The sequence below is a fragment of the Coffea arabica genome, chromosome 3c, assembly GCF_036785885.1.
Source record: "Coffea arabica cultivar ET-39 chromosome 3c, Coffea Arabica ET-39 HiFi, whole genome shotgun sequence".
NCBI classification, from domain to species: domain Eukaryota; kingdom Viridiplantae; phylum Streptophyta; class Magnoliopsida; order Gentianales; family Rubiaceae; genus Coffea; species Coffea arabica.
This window is the reverse complement of record NC_092314.1, coordinates 33,169,587-33,191,100: the sequence shown is the minus strand read 5'-3', so window position 1 is coordinate 33,191,100 and position 21,514 is coordinate 33,169,587. Positions and strand designations below refer to the sequence as shown.

The following is a 21,514-nucleotide window of genomic DNA, read 5'->3' as shown; positions in this document are numbered from 1 at the left end:
GCCTCCTGTATCTCTACATTGAGCCCCTGCACAAATCTTCTTACCCTCCTTTACTCCGTGGCTATCAACTCGGGAGCAAATTTGGATAGCTTTGTAAACTGAGTCTCATACTCAACTACACTTAAAGTTCCCTGACGGAGTTTGATAAAATCGTCCTCTCGTTTCTTCTGGACAATAGGTGGGAGGTATTTTTCGTTAAACTCCCGCACAAAGTTCAACCAGGTCCATGCAGTACCCTCTCTCTCCCACTTAACTCTAACTACATTCCACCAAGCCCTAACTGGACCCTCAAACTGAAAAATAGTAAATTGCACTTGCCTATCTTCTGTATAGTTTAAAGCGGCGAATATATTGATCATGGTCTCTAACCACCTCTCAGCTACTTCGGGGTCCGATCCTCCCAGAAACTTGGGAGGAGAAAACTTTTAGAATCTCTCTAAAGCCCTATCTTGCCCCATTTTAGGATCTCTAGGTTGATTGACAGGGGTCTGACCTATTGCTCTACTGGTTGAGCAAGAATTTTGGTAATTTATTGTATTGCCGCTGCCACTTGATCCCCCCTTCAGCCCGGGGTCCAGGCTGCGGCTCAACCATTGCATCCTTCTCCTCTCTCGGTTCTTGCATCGGTTCCTGTTCCTATCTAGTCCCATGACCACGGCTAGAACCGCGCCCTCGGGTAGCTCTCTGGTTCTGACTTCTTCTACCTTCCATGCTTCTTGACTAATTAACTATATCAATATCAACAAAATAACATATGGCTCAAATAAAACGTTTCCAAATCATAAACTGAAAACAATATAACACATTTAAAATCATATACTCTATTTATATACATAGTATAACAAGTCACAGACCTTATGACACGTTAACCCTAAGTATTGCTCAAGTATTACACTAAACCATAAGATCCCAAATCTCACTAATATCTTCAATATATTCCAAGTCCAGATTATTCGTATTCCTCGTACCTTGGCTTTCGCCATCCAGATTTTTCCTAATATCACTCGAGATATCGACTTATCATAACAGTATCACTCCTTGGTACTCGGGTACAGGAATCCACAATAAAGTAATTCACAACGTGAGCCAGCCGATCCCAAGAGTAAATCACCCATATTAGAGATTCCTACCCAATATACATATCTAATGTCCTCACCAATAAACATTTGTTCCACACTTAACAAGTCAATCTTCACAGCCCGAGAACCCTTTCCCGGCACAAGCTTGATAAGAGCTCTGATACCATCTGTGACGACCCCATCTCCTCCTAGGGCATATCTCAGGGTTTAGTGAGTCACCTGCTCAGCTCTTGTCAGAAATCACTCACTCGTAACTCGAGAAAATAACTTACATCCATGGAAAAATAAATAACACAACAATTCAAACTTAATATGTACATTGACGTTCAAATCCAGATACAAGACTTATACACACCCAAATACTTTAAAGTGCTTACAATTTAAGTACAATCAACCCTAGTCAGGTGCTAGCGCGAGTACAATTGTAAAATCCAAAAACTAGACTATGCTAGCTTGTACAAGTCTCATGCCTCACTCGTGCCCCCTGTAAGGAAAACAAATGGCGTGGAATGAACTAAAACCCCAGTGAGGTTCCAAATAGCAAATTGACCATTAATTATTTCATAATGGTGAAATAGCAAGCATAACAAATCAAGAAAATAAGCAATAACACTTCATATGGCCAAACATTAAATATTCAACATTTCACGGAAAAGGATACAGCTGCTTTTGTAACCCAACTCCACCATAACTTGATCAAATAGTAGTTGACACTCCATCAACTTTCAAGTAAGGTAACTAGTCCAGTAGTACACCACTTAACTCCAATCTCTGTCCACCAACCAAATCTCTTATCGGGCCTGAACTCCAAGATAAATACTGGTGGTAATACTCGAGTATACTGATTAGTTGAAGAGGTAACACTCTACTCGACAACACTAGATACCCATGGTTCCTTATCTAATCGACCAAACCCTTGCCGGCTCGACTCGATTAACTAGCCAGTGGGGTTTGGGTCCCCAAGAAATCGATGAGATAACATCTCCAATCGACTGAATCAAGATAAAAGTACAAAGACGCGAATGAGAGGTACCTTCCACTCGTATCGAGTATGGTACATACTGCCGCTCAGCACTTACAAGTCAAGCACAAATATATCAAGTCAATTGCACAATAAACGAGTCCATATCACATTAGGGCAAGTGTGATAAAGTACGCCCTTACCCGACCATACCAATCACATATCATTCGATCACATTGATCAAGTATTGCAAACAAGTGTCCAGTTCAATCAGGTATTTGGAAGCACTCACAAAAAATGTAGTGCTTTTACAGATCACGTCCAGGTAGTACTCCTGGTTTGGAGTCCAAATCTGCGATAAAAGATCATTTAAGGGTTTTGAAAATCGACCAAGATTCGAAACTTAAACGTTTCGTTTAACGAGAATCAAATAATTGAAACTTATTTGGAGAATATTTGTAAACTCATGCTCGCTCTTAAAACATGGAAACTTTGCAGCGATTAAACTTTGAAATCTCCATTTGAGTCGAAGTGACGAGAAAAATGTATTTCTATTAGCTATTACTTTCTTTTTCCAAGGGTACAAGTTTCGGCCGAATTCTAGCTTATATCTCTCTATGAAAGTAGACTCAACTATCCTAGACAAATCGAGTTCAATCCATTCTCAAACCCCCGCTCAAGTCGTGAATACACGCGTCTAACCTTCAAGTGGAAAGTTGGGCGGTGCCCTTTGTGTTTACCTATTTTTCAGCCATTTATGGTTTCATTATTTTCCTCAAATCAGCCCCAAAGTCACAAACAAGCAATGTTACCACCATAGACCTTCAATTAGGCTCCAAAATCATCCAATTATAATACAAGTCTAATGACACAACCGAAAATCAAGTTTGAAGACAAAAGGCAAAACGGCAGATTTGACATCTTATAGCATTTTGGTCACAACTGAAGCTACGTTTATCGGATTGGGGTGCACTTTATACTGTTTCTAAGATAAGACAAATAGTTACAACCTTTATGAAGACACCTCAACCCATTTTGGAGTTGATCTAGGTCGAATTTGCAAATTACAGAACCAGAAGTTCATGGTCAGTCATGTTGTCAGTACTGAATTCAAATGACAATAACTCAAGCTACACAATTCTGATTGAGGAATTTTTAGATGCATTGGAAAGCTAAAACATAGAGTTAAAACTTTCATGTTTTGGCCAAATGCTGATTTGATACGGATCAAAGCAAAAAACGAAGCCAAACATGTGAAATCTCAAAACTGTCCGCGAAATGAGGCTTTTGGCAGTCAGGGGTATTTCGGTCATTTTACATGCTACAGTGCTCCGAGTGAGCTGAGATTTTACAGGAAACTATATAACATCATTTCCTATAACTTTTGTGTTTTGATCTAAGCCTAATTAGGCCTCTAACATTAACAAATGAAGCTGGTCAGAACAGGGCAGTTTCAATTCGTAAAACTGGAATTTGATGAATTCAAGGTATAAACTTCACATTGCTATCTTGAACTACTACTTCAACTTCCTATACAAACTTATCATCATCATATGATATATAAACAACAAGAAACACCACTAAACAACTCAAACCTTAGTTCAAAAAGCCACCATATCCATCAAAACTACGTAAATAACTATCATTTGTCACAAGTATGAGTTGTTATCCAAACTTAAACAAGTTTAAGGAAAAGATAAAGGAAGACAGTCATAATACCTCTCTAAGATGCTTGCAACAGAAATCCTTCACCTTTCCTTTCCAAACTTTAGCACACAAAACTTTCTAAGCTCCCAATTTAGAGGTTAATCGGTTTAGATTTTCGGTTTTCACTCAACTAAGCTAGGAATCAAGATTGAAATGAAGTGGTCTTTCTCTCTTGTTTTCTCCCTTAAGTCTTGGCTGGAATGTGCAGAAATGAAGAGCAAAAGAAGTGAATTTGGTGATAAATATGAAAGAAATTGGTTGGTCAACAACCTTGGGATGTTTGCCACTTGTCACCTCAAGAATACATCTTGAATTTTCTTCTTTTTCTTTTCTTTTTTAGTCAAGAATTTCGGCTGTCTCTCTAGGGTAATTAGGGCTGATATTTTTGCACTAATGACAATGAGATTACGTTAATTAAGTGGTGGTCAAGTGGTGTGTTCAATCGGTAGTGAACGGTGCACAACGGTTTACACCATTTTTCCTTAAATTGAGTATACTAGGGTTTTATCTTATAATTCACTATCTTATTGTTCTCACTTCTAATCACACATTTAATATCATCTAAAACTCACTCTTAATTACTAAATTGAGTACACACTTCATACCGATTACTCATACTACGAAAAGACGTAAAAACCCTAGTTTATCCTAACGATGAAAGACAAAGGGAAACCCTTGGTTCTATGATTATTTGTGGGTATTGGAGAAGTGAATATGTAGTAAAGCTATTGTAAAGTAATAAATTCCAAATAAAAGGGAATTTAAGAAAAATATAAGGGATTTTACGAGTCCTCACACTTTTTGTTTAAAAATAAAATATTAAATTTAATTATTTTATCCTATATTATGAGCTAAGCAAAGAGATATATATATACTTAAGATTTTTTAATTACATATTATCTAATAAATAAGTACTTATTCAACTATATATCCAAACAATATGCTTAAAAGTATTTAAGAATTTAAGAAGTGCCTTTATTAAAAACTCTATTGATAAAGTATTATTCAATAAGTTACGGATCCTAAGTTGCACACATAAAGAATAACATACATAAGGATTAAAAAATATTAAGCGGAGAGTTAATGAGATAATTATAAGATGTTTATGGATTAGGTTGCAGGGATAAATGAACTCAAGAGTGGATATGCAAATATCTAGATCTTTTAGGGTTAAGTTATGCCTAAAAATACCACTCTAATGGACCAAATAATTCACCCTAATTTGAAGTGAGAGGCTTTATCTTCCCTCCTTCTTGGCCGAATAGTAAGGAAGAGAAAGATTAAACTTTTTCATACTCTATCACTCTTAAAATTGGGTTGGGTAAAGAGTTTGCACTCATCTTATTGGTTCAATCACTCTTTTGGAGGATTGCCTCATAAATTGCTCATATGGACTAACACTAGAGGCCAAAACTTGGGCGTCTTGGTGGTTCACATCCGACAACTTTTTCAAACTGGTGAAAAGTTCATCTAGGAATCCACTTGTTTAATTTATAAAGCTTTTAAAGAGATCCATTAAATAGATGGAGCCTGGTCTGCTCGGTGTTAAAAGCTGTGCTTGAGAACTCGATATATCTACATTGTGATTTCTTTGATAAACCTATTTTGTCACCGAAATGATTTTTTAAAATAAAAAATTAAAAAATGATATTTTTATTTTTGAGAATTAACTTGCACCCACATTTTCACTAAGCAATAAAAGCTCATCACACATTTTAAAATCTTCTCAGATGGTCAGAAAGTTTTATTTAGAAGATGGTGACGGTCATGCCATGTCCTTTCGTATCACGTCATTATCATGTTTGTGTTAGAAAATCTTAATTCAGATCAATTCATTAGGTTTTCATGTCATGTGATGTCCGAATCTTCTTGTTAACAGATTGGCCCGACCCGACCCATGTAACTTGTTAAATATTTTACACTATTATAACCATTGTGGCATGAATCGTTACTTCACAAGGTTGATCCATTAGCCTAAATCAATTGGAAAATCTCTAACCTATTAACTACACATCTCAATCCATTTAATCATGTAACCCATTCATTTGCTGTTGACGAGGTTTTAAAAATAAAATACACAATAAAATTTTGAAATCGAAAAAAAAATTTGAAATTTCAACAATTTGAACTTTCATAAAAAAAAAAAAAAAAAAGCAAAGTTTAGAACTTCAATACACGATAATACACAAAATTTAGAGTCTTCTAAATATTCAAAGACATAATACAAAATGAAGTTTTCAAAACCTAAATACAGAAACATAGTATAATAATATCATTTATGATAAGATATAAAACTTAAAAGTCTATAGAATTTCTATTTGAAATCTGCAAGCCAAATTTGAGTATTCTAAGTTTTGTAGATTATTAGATATGGCCTCTGTAATATTTACTTGTTACAAAATATCCATTTATTGGGTTAATATGTCAGCCCGCAGGTTGATCTATCCAATCCAAACTTGTTTACATTCGTATCGCTAATTGGTTGACCAAGCAATGACTTGCTAAACTTTGATCATATTATTACCGATTAGTTATGGATCATTTTGAGCCGCGTTGTAACATTGTACTGGAAATTGCCACTCCTTTTTGTTAGATGAAAAGGATGAGCCACGTTGAGATTACAGGAGGAAACATACCCTATAGTTGTGCTTTGGGCTATCTATGGTAGGGAATAGTATAAATAATAACATTAGTTCATTTAGACTTTTACAATTGTTTTGAATATTCAACACATTAAGATGGAAATTGTTATATACTTCTTTTGGATGCATATAATATTATAGTATTGGTTTGTAATATTATAGTTAATCTAATATATACTGACAATCTATACTATCATGATTAAATGAATATCACATATATAAAATATAAATTTCAAATTCAAATTCAGCATATGTAACATCTATCTAACGATGACAGTGTATACACCGTATATAAAATTAATACCTAAGTATATACTTGTAGAGATGTCTATAACACTGTTTTCAATGTTACTTATATCATTTGAGATTTTAAATAATTAAGAAAATATCTATAAAATAAGGGTGAAAATACCTAATAAATTGGGATAAAGAGATATGATAATGATAAATTTTAAAAAATAGCAATTCAGAGTTGTTTGTAACTTTAGAATCACGTCATCTATCATCTTCATATTTCTATACTTTTAAGAGTTCACGATACAAAATAATACTTAATATATATAGCAATAGGATAGAGTACCTGTCGGATAATTGCTAGAAAGAAGGAAAAAAAGAGTTAGTTTCCTTCAATTAAAAAGGGTTTTTTTTTGGTATTTTCCTTTTCTGTTTTTCTATCCTAATCTAAAAATTTTCGATGTAATTAAGGAAACTTTCTGACAATTTTATATGGACAATGATTTGTTACTTTTAGAAGCTTTAGTCTGTCATGAACCTTCCTTAGTTTTAATTGAAAATTTTCTTAATCTATTCGGGTTTTCTCCAAGTTGTTGCATTATAAAAGATGCTGTTTTCCTGTATACAACTTTTTGCCCCAGAACTACCATGGAGACCACAGTTGACATGGAAAAAGAAACGAAGGAATTTCTGGTGAATATTCACTTTCCAGAGGAAATAATTATTGAGATACTGCGCAGATTACCAGTGAGGATTCTCATGCAATTTAAGTTGGTTTGCAAGCCATGGAATTCTTTAATATCAGATCCAACTTTCAAACTCTCTACCAAAAGAAGACAGCGGGCCATTATGTGCACCACGCAGATCACAGAGAAGTTTGACGGAACTCATTTCGACGAGAAACGAAAAATGCTCTATTCCTTGGATTGTGAACTTTTTGTCCAAGATCTTCCTTGCCCGGTAAAGGTTCCATCTGAGCGTTACACTATTCAATTCCTTGGTTTTTGCAATGGTTTATTGCTCTTCTGTACTTCTGGATGCATATATCTGTGGAATGCATCCACAAGATGTTGCAGACAATTGCACCAACTTAATGGTCTGATGAAGAGATCCTCTTATCATCTTTTTGGTATAGCCTCTGGACTTTGCTTCAATGAGTCCTCTAATGATTACAAAGCAATGATCATTGATACTAATCCTTCTGTTGAGGATCGTTCTTTAAGGGTAAGCAGTTTTGTTTATGTTGCTAGTTTAAGGAGGCGAATCGAATGGACCGATATTAATTTTCCCTACAAGTTAATCAGAAATCAAAGAACTACATTAGCATCAGGGGCTTTAGTGAATGGCCATTTACATTGGTTAGTTGAAGAGGGGAGTGGCAATGAGATTGTCATTGTTTATTTTGATGAAACGACAAACCAATTTCACAAATTTCCCATGCCTGAAACCACACCACATGAGGGAGGATTTGCAACCCCTTTTTTACGGCTAATCGTCTTAGACGGATGTATTTGCATGTGTATTTCAGGATCCAACTTTAGATCCAATGACATTTTGATTATGAGAGAATATGGTGTAAAGGAGTCCTGGACTACCTTATTTCGTATACAAGGTATACAAGGTTGCTTTGTCCCCCTTTTTTCTTCAGTGTCCGATGATGATATTTTGGTCTCAAATGCTTGGGAAATAGAAGTTTACAACTGTAAAAACAATTCATCGAAGAAAATTAAGCTCTCACCAGACCGCGAACTCCTAGATGGTTATCCTCTGGTGTATGAGGAGACTCTAGAATCAGTTGATTGGGTGCAGCAGGATTGAGAACCAGCTACATCAGAAAAAAGGACAGTCTTGGAGATGGTACTTTCTTTTTCCTTTTGTGTGTCTTTCCTAGATTTGGATGCTACTATAATTAACATGGATTAGAATTGCTTGCGGAATATTATTGGTACTATTGTTGGACAGGAATTGAGATCAAAATTAATGTTTTTTTTTAAGTTTTGAAGAATCAATTTCTAGCACAAACTATGAAGTCTTGAGCAAATTTTTGCTGCAATTATTGTCTAACTAATGATTCTCTGAGGGATGACAAAATAAGGTGAGAATGAATGGCATGCTGAATCGTTCAGAAGAAATTATTGGAAGTGCCTGTTTTGCCTTAGCTATTAATTTATGCTGTCCAAGATTCCACGTTGTGCTGGAATGTTTTGTTGTCTTGTTAGGTCAATTGACTCTCTTTCTTGTAGTGGATCTGTCGAGATGGCGAGCTAGGGTTGTTTGTTTGGTTTTACGGTTCCGTTTGATAAAATTGAATCTGAATTCTAAAGTCTGAATTCTGAAATCTGAATACTGAAACAATTAATTTGCTGAATTTTAAGTACTGAAAAGAAATATATGAATGTTTGAATTTTAATGCTAAACCTATTTAAACTGTTTGATAAACATTTATAACTGAATGCTTAATAACTTAAATTTGACAATTTTGCCCTTATATCTTATCATCCAAAAAAGAAATAGAACCTATGATCTAATTAGCTAAAAATGTTAGGTATGAAAATGACAATAGTTATTTTTAAATCAAATTAATATAAAAGATGACATATATTATATGAGGAGTATAGAAAAGATGTGAAAATCATTTAAAAGGGAGAAAAAAGAGATAGAAAATCATTAGATAGAGAATATTATGTTATTTAATTAGATAAAAATTTTGAACATAATTAACAAACAAGGGTAGATTTGGTGGATAAGATAAGGCAGTTGAAGTAATTCTATTAATTCTTATCAGAATTAAGCATTCAGTTAGGATTCTTGTACTGAAAAAAATACATACAAGTTTAGCACTACTTAACAAGTTTAGCAAATGGATTTTCATTTATCAAACACTCAACACATCTGAATGTTTGAAAAAGTTCAGATTCAACACTTTTTTATGTTATCAAACATACCCTTAGTCTTGTTGATTGTTTCTAGCTCAAAATCAGGGGTATATTTCCAATTAATTTCAGCATTGTGCTTGGGATTGATAGTGACACTAAACTTTGAAAGCTATGGCTTCTACAAAATCAAAATTATTTGAATAGCGATTGAACAAACAAATGGTGGTATTGCAGATGTACATACTACCGCTTGGTTACGTGACTCAAATTTGAAAATGTTCCCTTTTTCCCCTTGTCCAATCTAGAAAAGCACACGTCATAAGTTAATTTGTAAGTATTTTGCTTCAGAATCAAGTTGTATATGTTGTTTTATCATAAGATGTTCAATAACTCTTCAGCAAACTTACTGTTGAATATCCAACATTTACACCAAATTTAATTCAAAGAACAAACCTAGCACTGTGAATCTATAAAATGTAGCTTTATTTAACAAAACTATGGGTATCATACTTGGTGAAATCTTAATAGACATCAATTAAATTGCAATTGAAAACTTTCTCAAGATTTCATTAAGTGCAACAGAATTTGCCGGGGGTGCAATAACTTTCAGAGCAGTTGCACTCGTAGAATTGAACCAACTACTCCTTAAGAGAGTTTTAAAACTCAATTTGAGTGTAAGTCAAGTGATCAAATCCCTTAGCTTGCATTCTAAAAGTTCAGGCTTTGTTGAAAATTTCGTTAGGGTGTGCGTAGGTATCCATTTGGATAAGTGGTGATTTAATCTCTCCTTGAATTTCTTTAGATCCCCTCTCCCCCAATATAGAGTAGGAGTAGGTTTAGAATAGAATTTATCGTAATCGGAAAACTGGCCTGGTGCATAGCAATATATTTCAAGGGTGCGGTAACTTTCAAAGGGCTTTTACTCAATAGTTATTGAACCTGGTCATGTCCCGCGTGGTTGATTCTTGGAGTGGGCCTGTCGCTAGACCGACCTGGGCTTTTGATACACGATCGAATCCATTTGGTCTACACGGTCGACCAAGAACCCAGCTACTTTTGAAAGACCAGGTGGATTTTTGTTTTTGAGCCGACATACTTGTTTTTGTCTCGAATTTTGAACCATAATTCCCTTCTTTATGTGCACGAGATTTTGCCACTAGGCTAATTTTATTTGCTGACCAAATGTCCTTTTTGATGTATTTATTTACTTTTTCACTACATAATTAATCACTTCAAGTTTCCAACTAAAAAGTCATCACCATATAACAATAGTTGAATATTTTAAAAATATTTTATTTTAAGCAAAAAAAATTAACAATATTTATTTTAAAAACTTGTTGTATTAGTAAAATAGAAATATCATGTTTTACCTTTGTGTGCATGATGTATGTTAAAGTATGATAACATGATATTGGTCATTCTATTAATGTATATATCTTCATAATACGTCTGGTATCTAAAAGCACTATATTTATAAATTTGACAGACACTAACATGACTAAGATATAAATCAGACGTATTTATAAATGTTACTTCACCAAACCAAAGTATTCATTAGTTGACCAGTGATCTATCTACTTGATCCTATGGCGGGTTCTTTAAAACCTAGGGGTCTATTTGGATAAGAGGTTACTTGGAAAAAAAAACTATTTGAAATAAGGGAAAAATACACTTTTCATCCGTAATGTTTGGGTGAGCGACCAATTTCATTCTCAAAATTTCAATAAGAACACATTTAATTCTCAAACATTATCAATTTCGGTCAATTTAGGACAATTGACAGAAAACTCTTGAAATTGGATAGAAAGTAGTCATGTGAGAAGCATACTCCGTTAGTTTAATTTATTGCAACCAACAAATGGAGAAAACTGTCTTCTTTTTTCATTCGTTTCTCTTTCTTTCTTGAGTTTATGCTATGTTTTTTCTAGCCTTACGTTTTGCATACAAAGTTTCACTATGCTCAATACCTATTATTCTACTTGTAATAGTGGAGGCCATGGAGAACCTAGAGTGCTAAAATAATAAGCAGAAGTTTTGCTTCTTCGATTTCATCAACACCTATCTGCAATTGTGGATTGAGGACAAAACTAACAACTTGTTAGTGGGGTGACAAATCGAAAGAAGATTTCTTGGTTGTTCTTTGTGGCCGGCAAGAACTCATTGTACTATTGACACACCAGTAAAACTTTGATTTTGACAAATTTTTGAATCGTGTTTTATTAGAGGCTCAACAGGTGCAAGTATTTTGATATGTTGACGAGGAAATTGGTCCAAGAAGAAGGGTACTTATACTTGGTTTACCAAAAATGGTGAATAAGTTGGAAGAAATAGTTGAAAAGATACGAAGGAGGGAGAAAATTTTCATCAACATTATTGTGATCTTAACGGTGTTGTTGGTTTTGAGTTGCAGGAGAACATGCAAAGCAAATGGAAAGTGGGGCAAGCTGTTGCTACGTCTAGTATGAAATCTTGCTAAATTTGCCAGACTAAGATTGTATTTTGTGGAAACAAATGTGTTTGCTAGAATGCTAGTTGGATAATCCTTGGTTTGTAAGAGGTAGGATTTAGGATAAATGTAGACTAAAATAGCATCAAATAATATGAAAACTAGCTGTTGATTGATCAATTATGTACGTTTTGCATACGAAAGTGGATATTTTCTGTTTGTAAGGAAGCTATTTTGTGTATGAAAAATTGCTGCAATCTCAATTTTGACATATGATTCTTTCACATAATTTGTTCCCAATTTTGTACAATTGCAATCTCAATTCTAATAATAGTTACACTTATATATATTCTTAATGAGTTAATGAGTTGTAGAATAAAATAAAAGAAGACAAGACAGAGAATTATGAAAACCAATGGAGCAAATTGACACTACCATTTATAATCTTCCAAATGGTCTTATTGAGTTGGGGACCATAAACAAAAAGTAAATCCAAAGTCAACAAAGTGCTAATCCTGTTTTACATGATTACAATGAGGTTCCTGTTTTGAGGTGACAGATCATTTAGTTCCTTCATTTGTAAGGACATTTTTCTTCAAGGGGTTCTTTAGGGATCCATTTTCACCAATCTTCTAGCCAGTAGCTAGCCGATTTTTCCGATTAATGGTAGTGAGAATATTGGAAAAGTTTTTCATTGTTAAAAAGGGACAAAATAATGAAAAGGAAGACGATTTTTTCTTTTTTGTAAATTATACTAACGGAGCATGTGCCTCATGTGACTACTTTCCGTCCAATTTCAAGAGTTTTCTATCAATTATCCTAAATTGACCAAAATTGACAATGATTGAGGATTAAATGTGCTATTAATAAAACTTTGAGGACGAAATTGGTCCCTCGCTCAAACATGGGGGATGAAAATTGCATTTTTCCCTTGAAATAATAGTATAACACTTTTTTATGATGTGACATAAGTGAGATAAAAAAGTTATTAAAAATTGTATTTATGATACAAGTTGAATAATATTTTATTTTATTTTATTTTTGTAAATAATGTTAACCAAAACCCATATGGTGTCAGTTATGCCCAAGGGACTGGGGGAGCAACTGCAGTTTGAGTATTTGTGCGAGCGTATGATTGTTGTATTTCTTATATAATTTGGCGTACCGTTAGATAATTTCATTATTCACATAAATTTTATTTGTGAATCCGAATTTTATTGATGAAGTCAACTTGATTTGTAAGTGTACCAAAAATCTTGAAAGAAGTATAGTATATGCATACAACAATAACAAATCCAATTGTACCTGACCTAATCCCCAACTCGCATCTATTCGGTGAGCACGCGGTTGACAAGTAACCAATTGAATAGGTTCAGATCATAACCTACGTAGCTGACCCTATCAAAATAAACTCAACGAAAAAATTATTATCCCTATTCATTTTAGACTACACTTTGACGAAAAGTAGTTGGTTTATACAATCACAAAAATTTTGCTTAACAATAGAGTGGACAATTATAGAAACACAATATAACAAAAAGGAACATCGCAAATTGTATGATATAAATTTGTCAAAAGAACATGTACCTTTACGCAACTTATGCTTAAAGAGTTACCAAACATATGTATTTATAGGGTGGGTTTAACAACTTATTTTTGCTAATATCCAACTGAGATTACCCGAATGGGAAAATACTAATTGAATATCCGATCTCTCAGTTTGAGATCAAATCATCCGTTTCGAGTTTTCCAATCATTGAGTGTGTTTGGATAATAGATTATTTGGAATAATTTTTGAAAAAAAATACTGTAGTACATTTTTGATGTGATGTTTGTAAGATAAAAACGTAGTTAAAAAATGTGTTGATGATGTAACAAATTACAACTTACAATTTGTGAGACTTGAATTTAATGTTTTTGGATTTTGGAACATTAATTATGACCACTGGATCAAAACCTCATTGCTAGAAGTGGAAATAAACTTTGGCATCCAAAAAATTAAATACTCTATTAGCAGGTTTCGGTTTTCGAACCATTCCTCAAGAGGTTTTATCCTTTCTGTATATTATTTAACCAGCTAGCTGAGTAATATTCTGCTATGTAGTGTAGATTAATTAGTATCTATCGTGTCAACTTATGATTCTTAGAAACTTAGAATAACAGTAGTCTGACTTTACGTGAACTATGCAACAGGCCTTTAATTTTTTTTCCAGTGTGGGATATATGGATTTAAGTTTGGATGGAAAACTATTGGAGAGAAACAAAAGTTCAGACTTTACTATAAATTTGAGGTACCTATTCAATAGTTGATAACCTATCCTTTTGACAATTCCTTCTTTGCATGTGATCAATGTAACAGCTTTAGCTCATGGTGTGATTTGGCAGCTTATGGTGTGATCAATGTGACGGTTTCTTTTTTTTTTTTATGACGTGTTGAGTGATAATTGGTGAAATTGTAGGTTGCTTATTTGAAGGCACACAATTATTTTTGTTTTATTTGTTTCCCAGAAAAAAGAAAAGGAGCATTGAAAATATTGGTGAATGTAATGAGCATCATTTTTTAACATAAGAAAGCAAGTACCAGAAAAATTTACACCATTACATATATAGCAAAATAAGATGGAGAGAATTGTAAAGCCAAAATGCATACACCATTATCAGGTTTATAGTTACACACGTTCTCAAGAAGAAAAAGGAAATGTTTTGCTCCATTTATACACATTATTAAACGAGTATGAGAAGGCTGATGAGTATGGAGGAAATGAACCAGCCAAACTAGACAAATTAAATGTCGAACCCCTAGCCTGCACGTGCTAGCCATGAAACATCTGTCATATTTCTCAAGTCTCGCTCTGAAATACAAGGCAACAAAAGTTAGGAAAGTTAACTAAAATATAGTAGCACCAAAGAATTTTAGTATAGTGTGGTACAAATTCGAAACTAGAAATATCCCATAATTAACTAAAGAGTCCATATGCTTCATATCTACTAAAGATAACATCTACAAGCATCCGTTATTACAAAATAATCAAGTACTACCTTACTTACTATCTCCTATCCACTAAGGATCCAGTAGAAATCATCTTTGAGATCTTTGACATAGACTAACTCATAATCTCCAAAATCCACAAAAGTAGAAATCATCTTTGGGATCTTTGACATAGACTAACTCATAATCTCCAAAATCCACAAAAGTGATGAAAATGGGTTGAGCGATTTTTGCTCAGTAGGCAGCATTTACTCCTCTATTGAACCATGTAATTATAGCATTACATATATTAAAGCATTTTCACACACATCACATGCAAGATTATTCAAACGACGTTAAACTGGTAACGTACAATATTAATGAGTGGTAATGGCAAATTATAGTTCACACCATCCATAAGCATACATAAGAAGTATGAAGAATGTAAATATTTCATATTAACTCATAACAAGTATATGTAATATCTCGAATCTGAGTACTTTTCCTAGAGATTAAACCCTTTCTAGAAGGGCGACCAAGAGGTTTCATGATTATCGTTTGATCACATAACATAAGTCAATCAGTTAGGCTCTATACAAACTCTTATGACTAACATAACGTAACATACAAGAGACTAACATAACATAACATACCAGAACTATAGTCCATACTATCTATTTTATAATTGTTAAGAGCATTTCTTATCATAAATTCATTTCATACGTCACATGCACCTTTTTTTTATTTCATAAAACATGCCACTCATATTGTAATTTATAGCATATCAAAACATTTCAAGTATATTACATGATCCATTTGCATATAACAAAATAGAACTTGCCTTTAAGAAAAAATTCACATTTAATATTTCAAAATTCAAAGGGGGTATCACATACCTTTGACTGACTGTTCGAGTGGGACTACCTTAAGACTTCTTAAACTTGTTTCGTACCTATCAAATATATAAGTGTCCTGATTAGTTGATATTTCGTATATATATAAAAGATTTTGAGTAACGCTAAAATTCATGTTTGGACAACTATACAAAGTATGAGAAAGTTTCCTAAAATGAAAGTTCCTATTTTTGAAAAGTTTCCTAATTTGGAAAGTTCATCTTCTTTTATAAAGTTTACTAATTTTAAAATAATTATCCATAATCATTCTTATTTCAATTTATTATTATCTTGATGATGATAATTATTATTATTATTATTATCTTCATTATTATTATTTTATTATTAGATTTATTATATTGATTATTATTATTATTATTATCATCATCATCATCATCTTTATCATCCTTATTTTATTTTATTTTCACATATATATTTATTTGTTTTATCTCTATTTATATTTTTACTTAATTTCAATTATATCTTTATTTTATTTTCATTTCTATTTTTTATTTTATTTATCATTTTTATTATTATTGTTTTAATTTTGTAATAAATGTTTGTTCAAATATCTAAGAATTATTTTGTTCTTCATAAAATTTTTTCAACTAATATTAGGCTAATATGTCTTAGACTTCTATTTAAATATCTTGGACTTAATTAATTAAGCATAAGCCTTAATAACTTAATTTATAGCCCAAAACTAAATTAAGTTGGGGTTTGATGTTTATTGACCGTGATAATCCACAAAAGTTGGACTAGTCTTATATATGGGATTAGTTAATTAAAAATTTACTAGGCCTATAATTTGCTTCCACCCCAATTATACTTGCATTTTTTTCTACAATGGTTAAATCGGCCCAAGGTCATTTAGGCCAAATATTTCTTTATTGTTTTCTAGTTTTAGCCTAATGCTAATTTAATCTCAGCCTAATATCTAGCTGAACAAAATCCATAAGTAACCCAACTATTGTTCGACTCAATTCCATTTTCTTTAAGCCCAATCCGAAAAGAAACAAACCAACCTGAATCCACTTCTAACTACCCCACCTGGTTCACTTATCCGACCCAGTGTCTTGACCCATATAACACAAATGGGTCTTCTTCTTCCTCACAATTTCACAACACATTTTTTTTCCAGAAATCCTAGCTTCTAAACTTAAACTTCAAACTTTATCACCAACATCATCATCATCCTTCTCGTTATCTTCTTTCTTATTACTAGCAGTTGAAACCGCCGGCCTCTTCTACATGCTGCGTTGGCAGCGGCCGCTCGCCCCTATGGCAGCTGCTTGCTCCCATTTGCCAGGCTTTTCTTTTTGTTGATGTCTCAGGCTTTTGTTAGTGACCGAGATGCAGGAGGAGGGTCAACAGACTGTCCTTCGTCCATTGTCATGCTGAAGCTTCGCGCTTCAGCAGTGATGCAAAAATATATATTTTTTTCAATCCAAACAACTTTTATCAACTACAAAATTTGCCCTAAGATGAATTTGTTTTTCCTAACCTAATATGAATCTTTCTAATTTTCATAACAATAATTAAGTATCTACATATATATGTATATCTCCATATATGTATGATAAAATCATCAAAATAATAATTGAAATTTACAAAACTTGAAAAAAAGTTTTAGTGTTTGTTGGAAAACTAATGTCTGCTTGTTCAACCTCAACGTTGTTTACTTCTTTTCTAAAAACTTTGGAAAGTTTTTGTTCTAGTAGGATAAATGGGAGAGGAAGTAAAAAAATGATGTTTCTCCTTGTTTAACGAGATAAATAGCGATATGTAGTAGTTACCCTACCACTTCTTCCACTAACTTCTCCATTGTAGACATGTTACATAGTTGGGCTACCATTATCCCCTTTCTCCATTTTATCTCGTTTCCCCCTAACAATTCTTCTTAAATTTACTATCTTTCTTTCACCTTTTTACTACTGTAGGGATTAATGTTAAGTAATGATTAGGAAATAAAAAATAGTGATTATTATGTCCTACCCCTTATATAAAGTTTTCTCCTCGAAACTCACATACCTTGATAATAAAAGGTATGGGTACTTGTTTTGTATGTCTTCCTCAAGCTCCTATGCCACTTCTTATAGTGTATGATTCGTCCATTGTACCTTGACACAAAGTATTGTCCTTCTTCTTAAAACTTGTTCCGTGTGATCCATGATCCTCAGTGGAACTTCCTCTACTGACAAATTCTCTTTCACTTCAATGGGTTGGTCCTCTAGGATATGACTTGGATTCGATATGTGCTTTCTCAATTGTGAGACATGGAAGACATTATATACTCTTGACAATGTCGGTGACGGGCCTAACAATATGCTAAAGTCCCAACCTTTTCCAAAATTTCATAAGGTCCCACATATCTTGGGCTTAGTTTACCACTCCTTCCAAATTTCATTACTCTGTTAGTGGGGGATATTTTCAGCTACACTTTCTCTTCTGGTTAAAATTCTAAATGGCCTTCCTTTTTAAATCCACCTAACTCTTATTTCGGTCCTGAGCTACCTTCAATGTTTCTTGAATAATCTTGACTTTCTCAAGTGTTTTCTCCACTAGATTCGGGCAAGTGACAAGTTTTGCATCTAGCTAATCCCAATAGAATGGGGATCTACATTCCCATCCATATAATGCCTCAAATAGGGCCATATCAATTCCACTATGGTAACTATTGTTATATGAGAATTCCATCAATTTCACTAGTCTGTCCTAACTATTAGAAAAATCCAAAGCACAAGCTTGCAACATGTCATCTAGTGTTTGGATGGTTCTCTCAAATTGTCTATCCGTTTGGAGATAGAAAGTGGTGCTTAATCTCATATCAGTTCCCATGACCTATGAGTAAATTGATAAAATCTTGAGGTAAATCTTGGGTCTCTATCCGATATAATACTTACTGGAACGCCTTGAAGACAAACAATTTCCTCTATATATAGCTCCATTAACTTTTTCATTACCACTCCATTTGGCATGGGTAGGAAATAGGCAAATTTTGCTAATCAATCAACTATAACAAAGATAGTATCATTATTTTGAATTGTCCAAGATAGACCTATCACAAAATCCATGGTCACGTGCTCCCGTTTCCATTGTAAAATTTCTAGAGGTTGTACCAAGCTGGCAAGTCTCTGATGCTCGGCTTTCACTTTTTGACACACTAGATATCTAGCTACACACTTAGCTATTTCTTGTTTCATCCCATTCCACCAATAGTATCTCTTCAGGTCTCGGTACATCTTAGTCCCACTTGGATGAATAGAGAACTTTGAATTATGTGCCTCCTTCAATATTTCCTATTTTAGTTCTTTATCTCTTGGTACACAACCTATTATTCTTCCACTAACTACCGTCATCTTTTAATTCAAACCCGTCAAAAGGTTCAACCCTAATCTTCTCCTTAATCTTTGCAAATTCAGTATCCAAATTTTGTGCTTCCTTGAACACTAGAAGTTAGACTAGTGTTGTCCTTAAGGTTGAAATAAGGAATAGGCTAACTAACACATCAGTGGTGGAGTTCACCGTTTCTAATTCAAAAATTTTCCATTTGTTTCTCCACCAAGGGCTCCCTGAAGGTCCTGGACTTCTACTAAGAGCATCTGTCACCTTCTTCGTTTTACTTGGGTGGTAACTAATTGTGAGGCTGTAATTTTTGATCAACTCCAACCATCTTCTTTGTCTCATATTCAACTCTTTCTGTGTAAATAGATACTTGAAAATTTTATGATCTATGAAAGTTTCACATTGTAATCCATAAAAATAATGTCTCCATATCTTAAGGGCAAGAACTACTGTGACTAATTTCAAATCATGTGTGGGATAGTTCTGTTCATAGGGTTTCAATTCATGCAAAGCATATGCTATTACTTTCCCATTCTGCATCAATACATACCCTAGCCTGCTTTTTGAAGCATCACTATAAATTACAAATCCTTCCATCCCCAAGGGTAAGGTGAGCACTGGGACTAATACTAACTTCTCCTTTAACTTCTTAAAACTGGTCTCCCATTTATCTGCCCACTGAAGCATCACTATAAATTACAAATCCTTCCATCCCCAAGGGTAAGGTGAGTACTGGGACTAATACTAACTTCTCCTTTAACTTCTTAAAACTGGTCTCCCATTTATCTGCCCACTCAAATTTCGCCCTCTTTTGAGTTAACTTAGTAAGGGATGCGGCAATGGTAAAGAATCCCTAAAGTAGCCACTCGGTAGTTGTGGTCTATCCATTTAAGATGTATACACAAATGTTTAGCAAATCTCTTTGCAATGAACGAATGACTTGCACCACAATCAAATAACACATATGCTGGCACATATGCAAAGCGTACCTGTGACCATGTTGCTAGATGCCTCTGCTTCAAAATCAGTCATGGCATGTATCCTCGTATTCACCTTAACTTTGTGGCCAACCGGATTGCCACTCTTGTCATCCTCTACATTTTTGTTTAGGCAATCCATAACCTTATGTCCTTGCTGCCCACATTAAAAAATGCTCCAATTCTAAGTCAACATTCTCCTAAATGCATCTTACCACAAGTCTTACATTGAGGGAAGGTGTTTCCCCCAGTTTTCTTTAGAGGTAGTCCACGACTTTTCTTCACTAAGCAAAATCGTCCACCTAGCTTTAGCATTCTTAACACTGTAAGTTCACTCCCAGGTCTTGGCTTCTTATTCTTAGCTTCCTCATCTAGCTTTTTACATTCCGTCTCAGCCCTTATGATAGCATCCAACACATTGTTAAATGTGGAGGTGTGTGAGGTGTTCACTCTAGTTTGTATTCGACTCAAAAGATCTCGAGTAAACTTATACTCTTTTACCTCTAGATTCACTATTGTAGATGAAACAAACCTTCCCGGTGTAGTGAATTTATTGGAATACTGTACCACAGATATCCCATGTGTTTGTTTTAGGTTCTCAAACTACTCTATTTTCTATACTTTGATAGCAGGTGAGAAAAAGTATTTAAGAAATTCCTCCTTGAATTTCATTCAATTAACTGGTGGGGCGATAGTAGGTTCTAGGGTTGCTCATGACTTGTTTGTCTCTCCTACCAAAAAGGGGTTACTAATCAGATGCTTTATCTCCTCCAGCAATTGCAACAATGCAAAGATGTTCTCAATCTCATCAAACGACCTTTCTGCCAAATTCGGGGCAGGAGTTCCATCATAGGTAGGAACATGAACCTTTTTCATCTTCTCATAATAAAATGGGTTCCACCTTGTCGATGAGTTTGTGCTTGAGCTACCTGAACTTAAGCTAACTGTGCTTGAGTCTGAGATTGTTCTTGCAACGCTTGAGCTACCCTTGTTAACGCTGCCACTACTTCTGTAGGTAACATCATATAGCGTTGGTTTTCATTTTTCCCATTCCCTTGGTGGTTTATATTTAAATTATTATTCTCCTGATGTTGTTCATTGACACAGTCTTCGTTGTCATTCTTGTTATGAGAGATACCATTTTGATTTCCACTACACCTAGTGTTTGGAGCCATTTCTTATACTAAGTCAATAAATTCCATTCTAAGGTGAGAAATTTAGCACTTAATTATTTTGGTATACATACATATTTCTCCTAATGGGGTGAAATTAAAACAAATCTATAAGATTATATGTGTTATTATTATTACTTATTTTTATTTTTCTATTTGATCATGAGGAAATATATAAGTCCATTATACATAGATATATTTTTTCATGAAACAA

At 33.9% G+C, this 21,514-nt stretch overlaps 1 protein-coding gene across 1 annotated transcript; it reads left to right on the top strand.

The window, feature by feature from the left end:
- The first annotated feature begins 7,271 nt into the window (after positions 1 to 7,271).
- Positions 7,272 to 8,441, top strand: LOC113735796 (F-box/kelch-repeat protein At3g23880-like). Its single transcript, XM_027262781.1, has one exon. It carries the CDS (start codon positions 7,272 to 7,274, stop codon positions 8,439 to 8,441), a length of 1,170 nt encoding a protein of 389 aa, XP_027118582.1.
- The last annotated feature ends 13,073 nt before the right edge of the window (positions 8,442 to 21,514 follow it).

Coding starts and splice junctions, on each gene's coding strand:
- LOC113735796 (XM_027262781.1), top strand. CDS start 7,272: ATGGAGACCACAGTTGACATGGAAAAAGAAACGAAGGAATTTCTGGTG.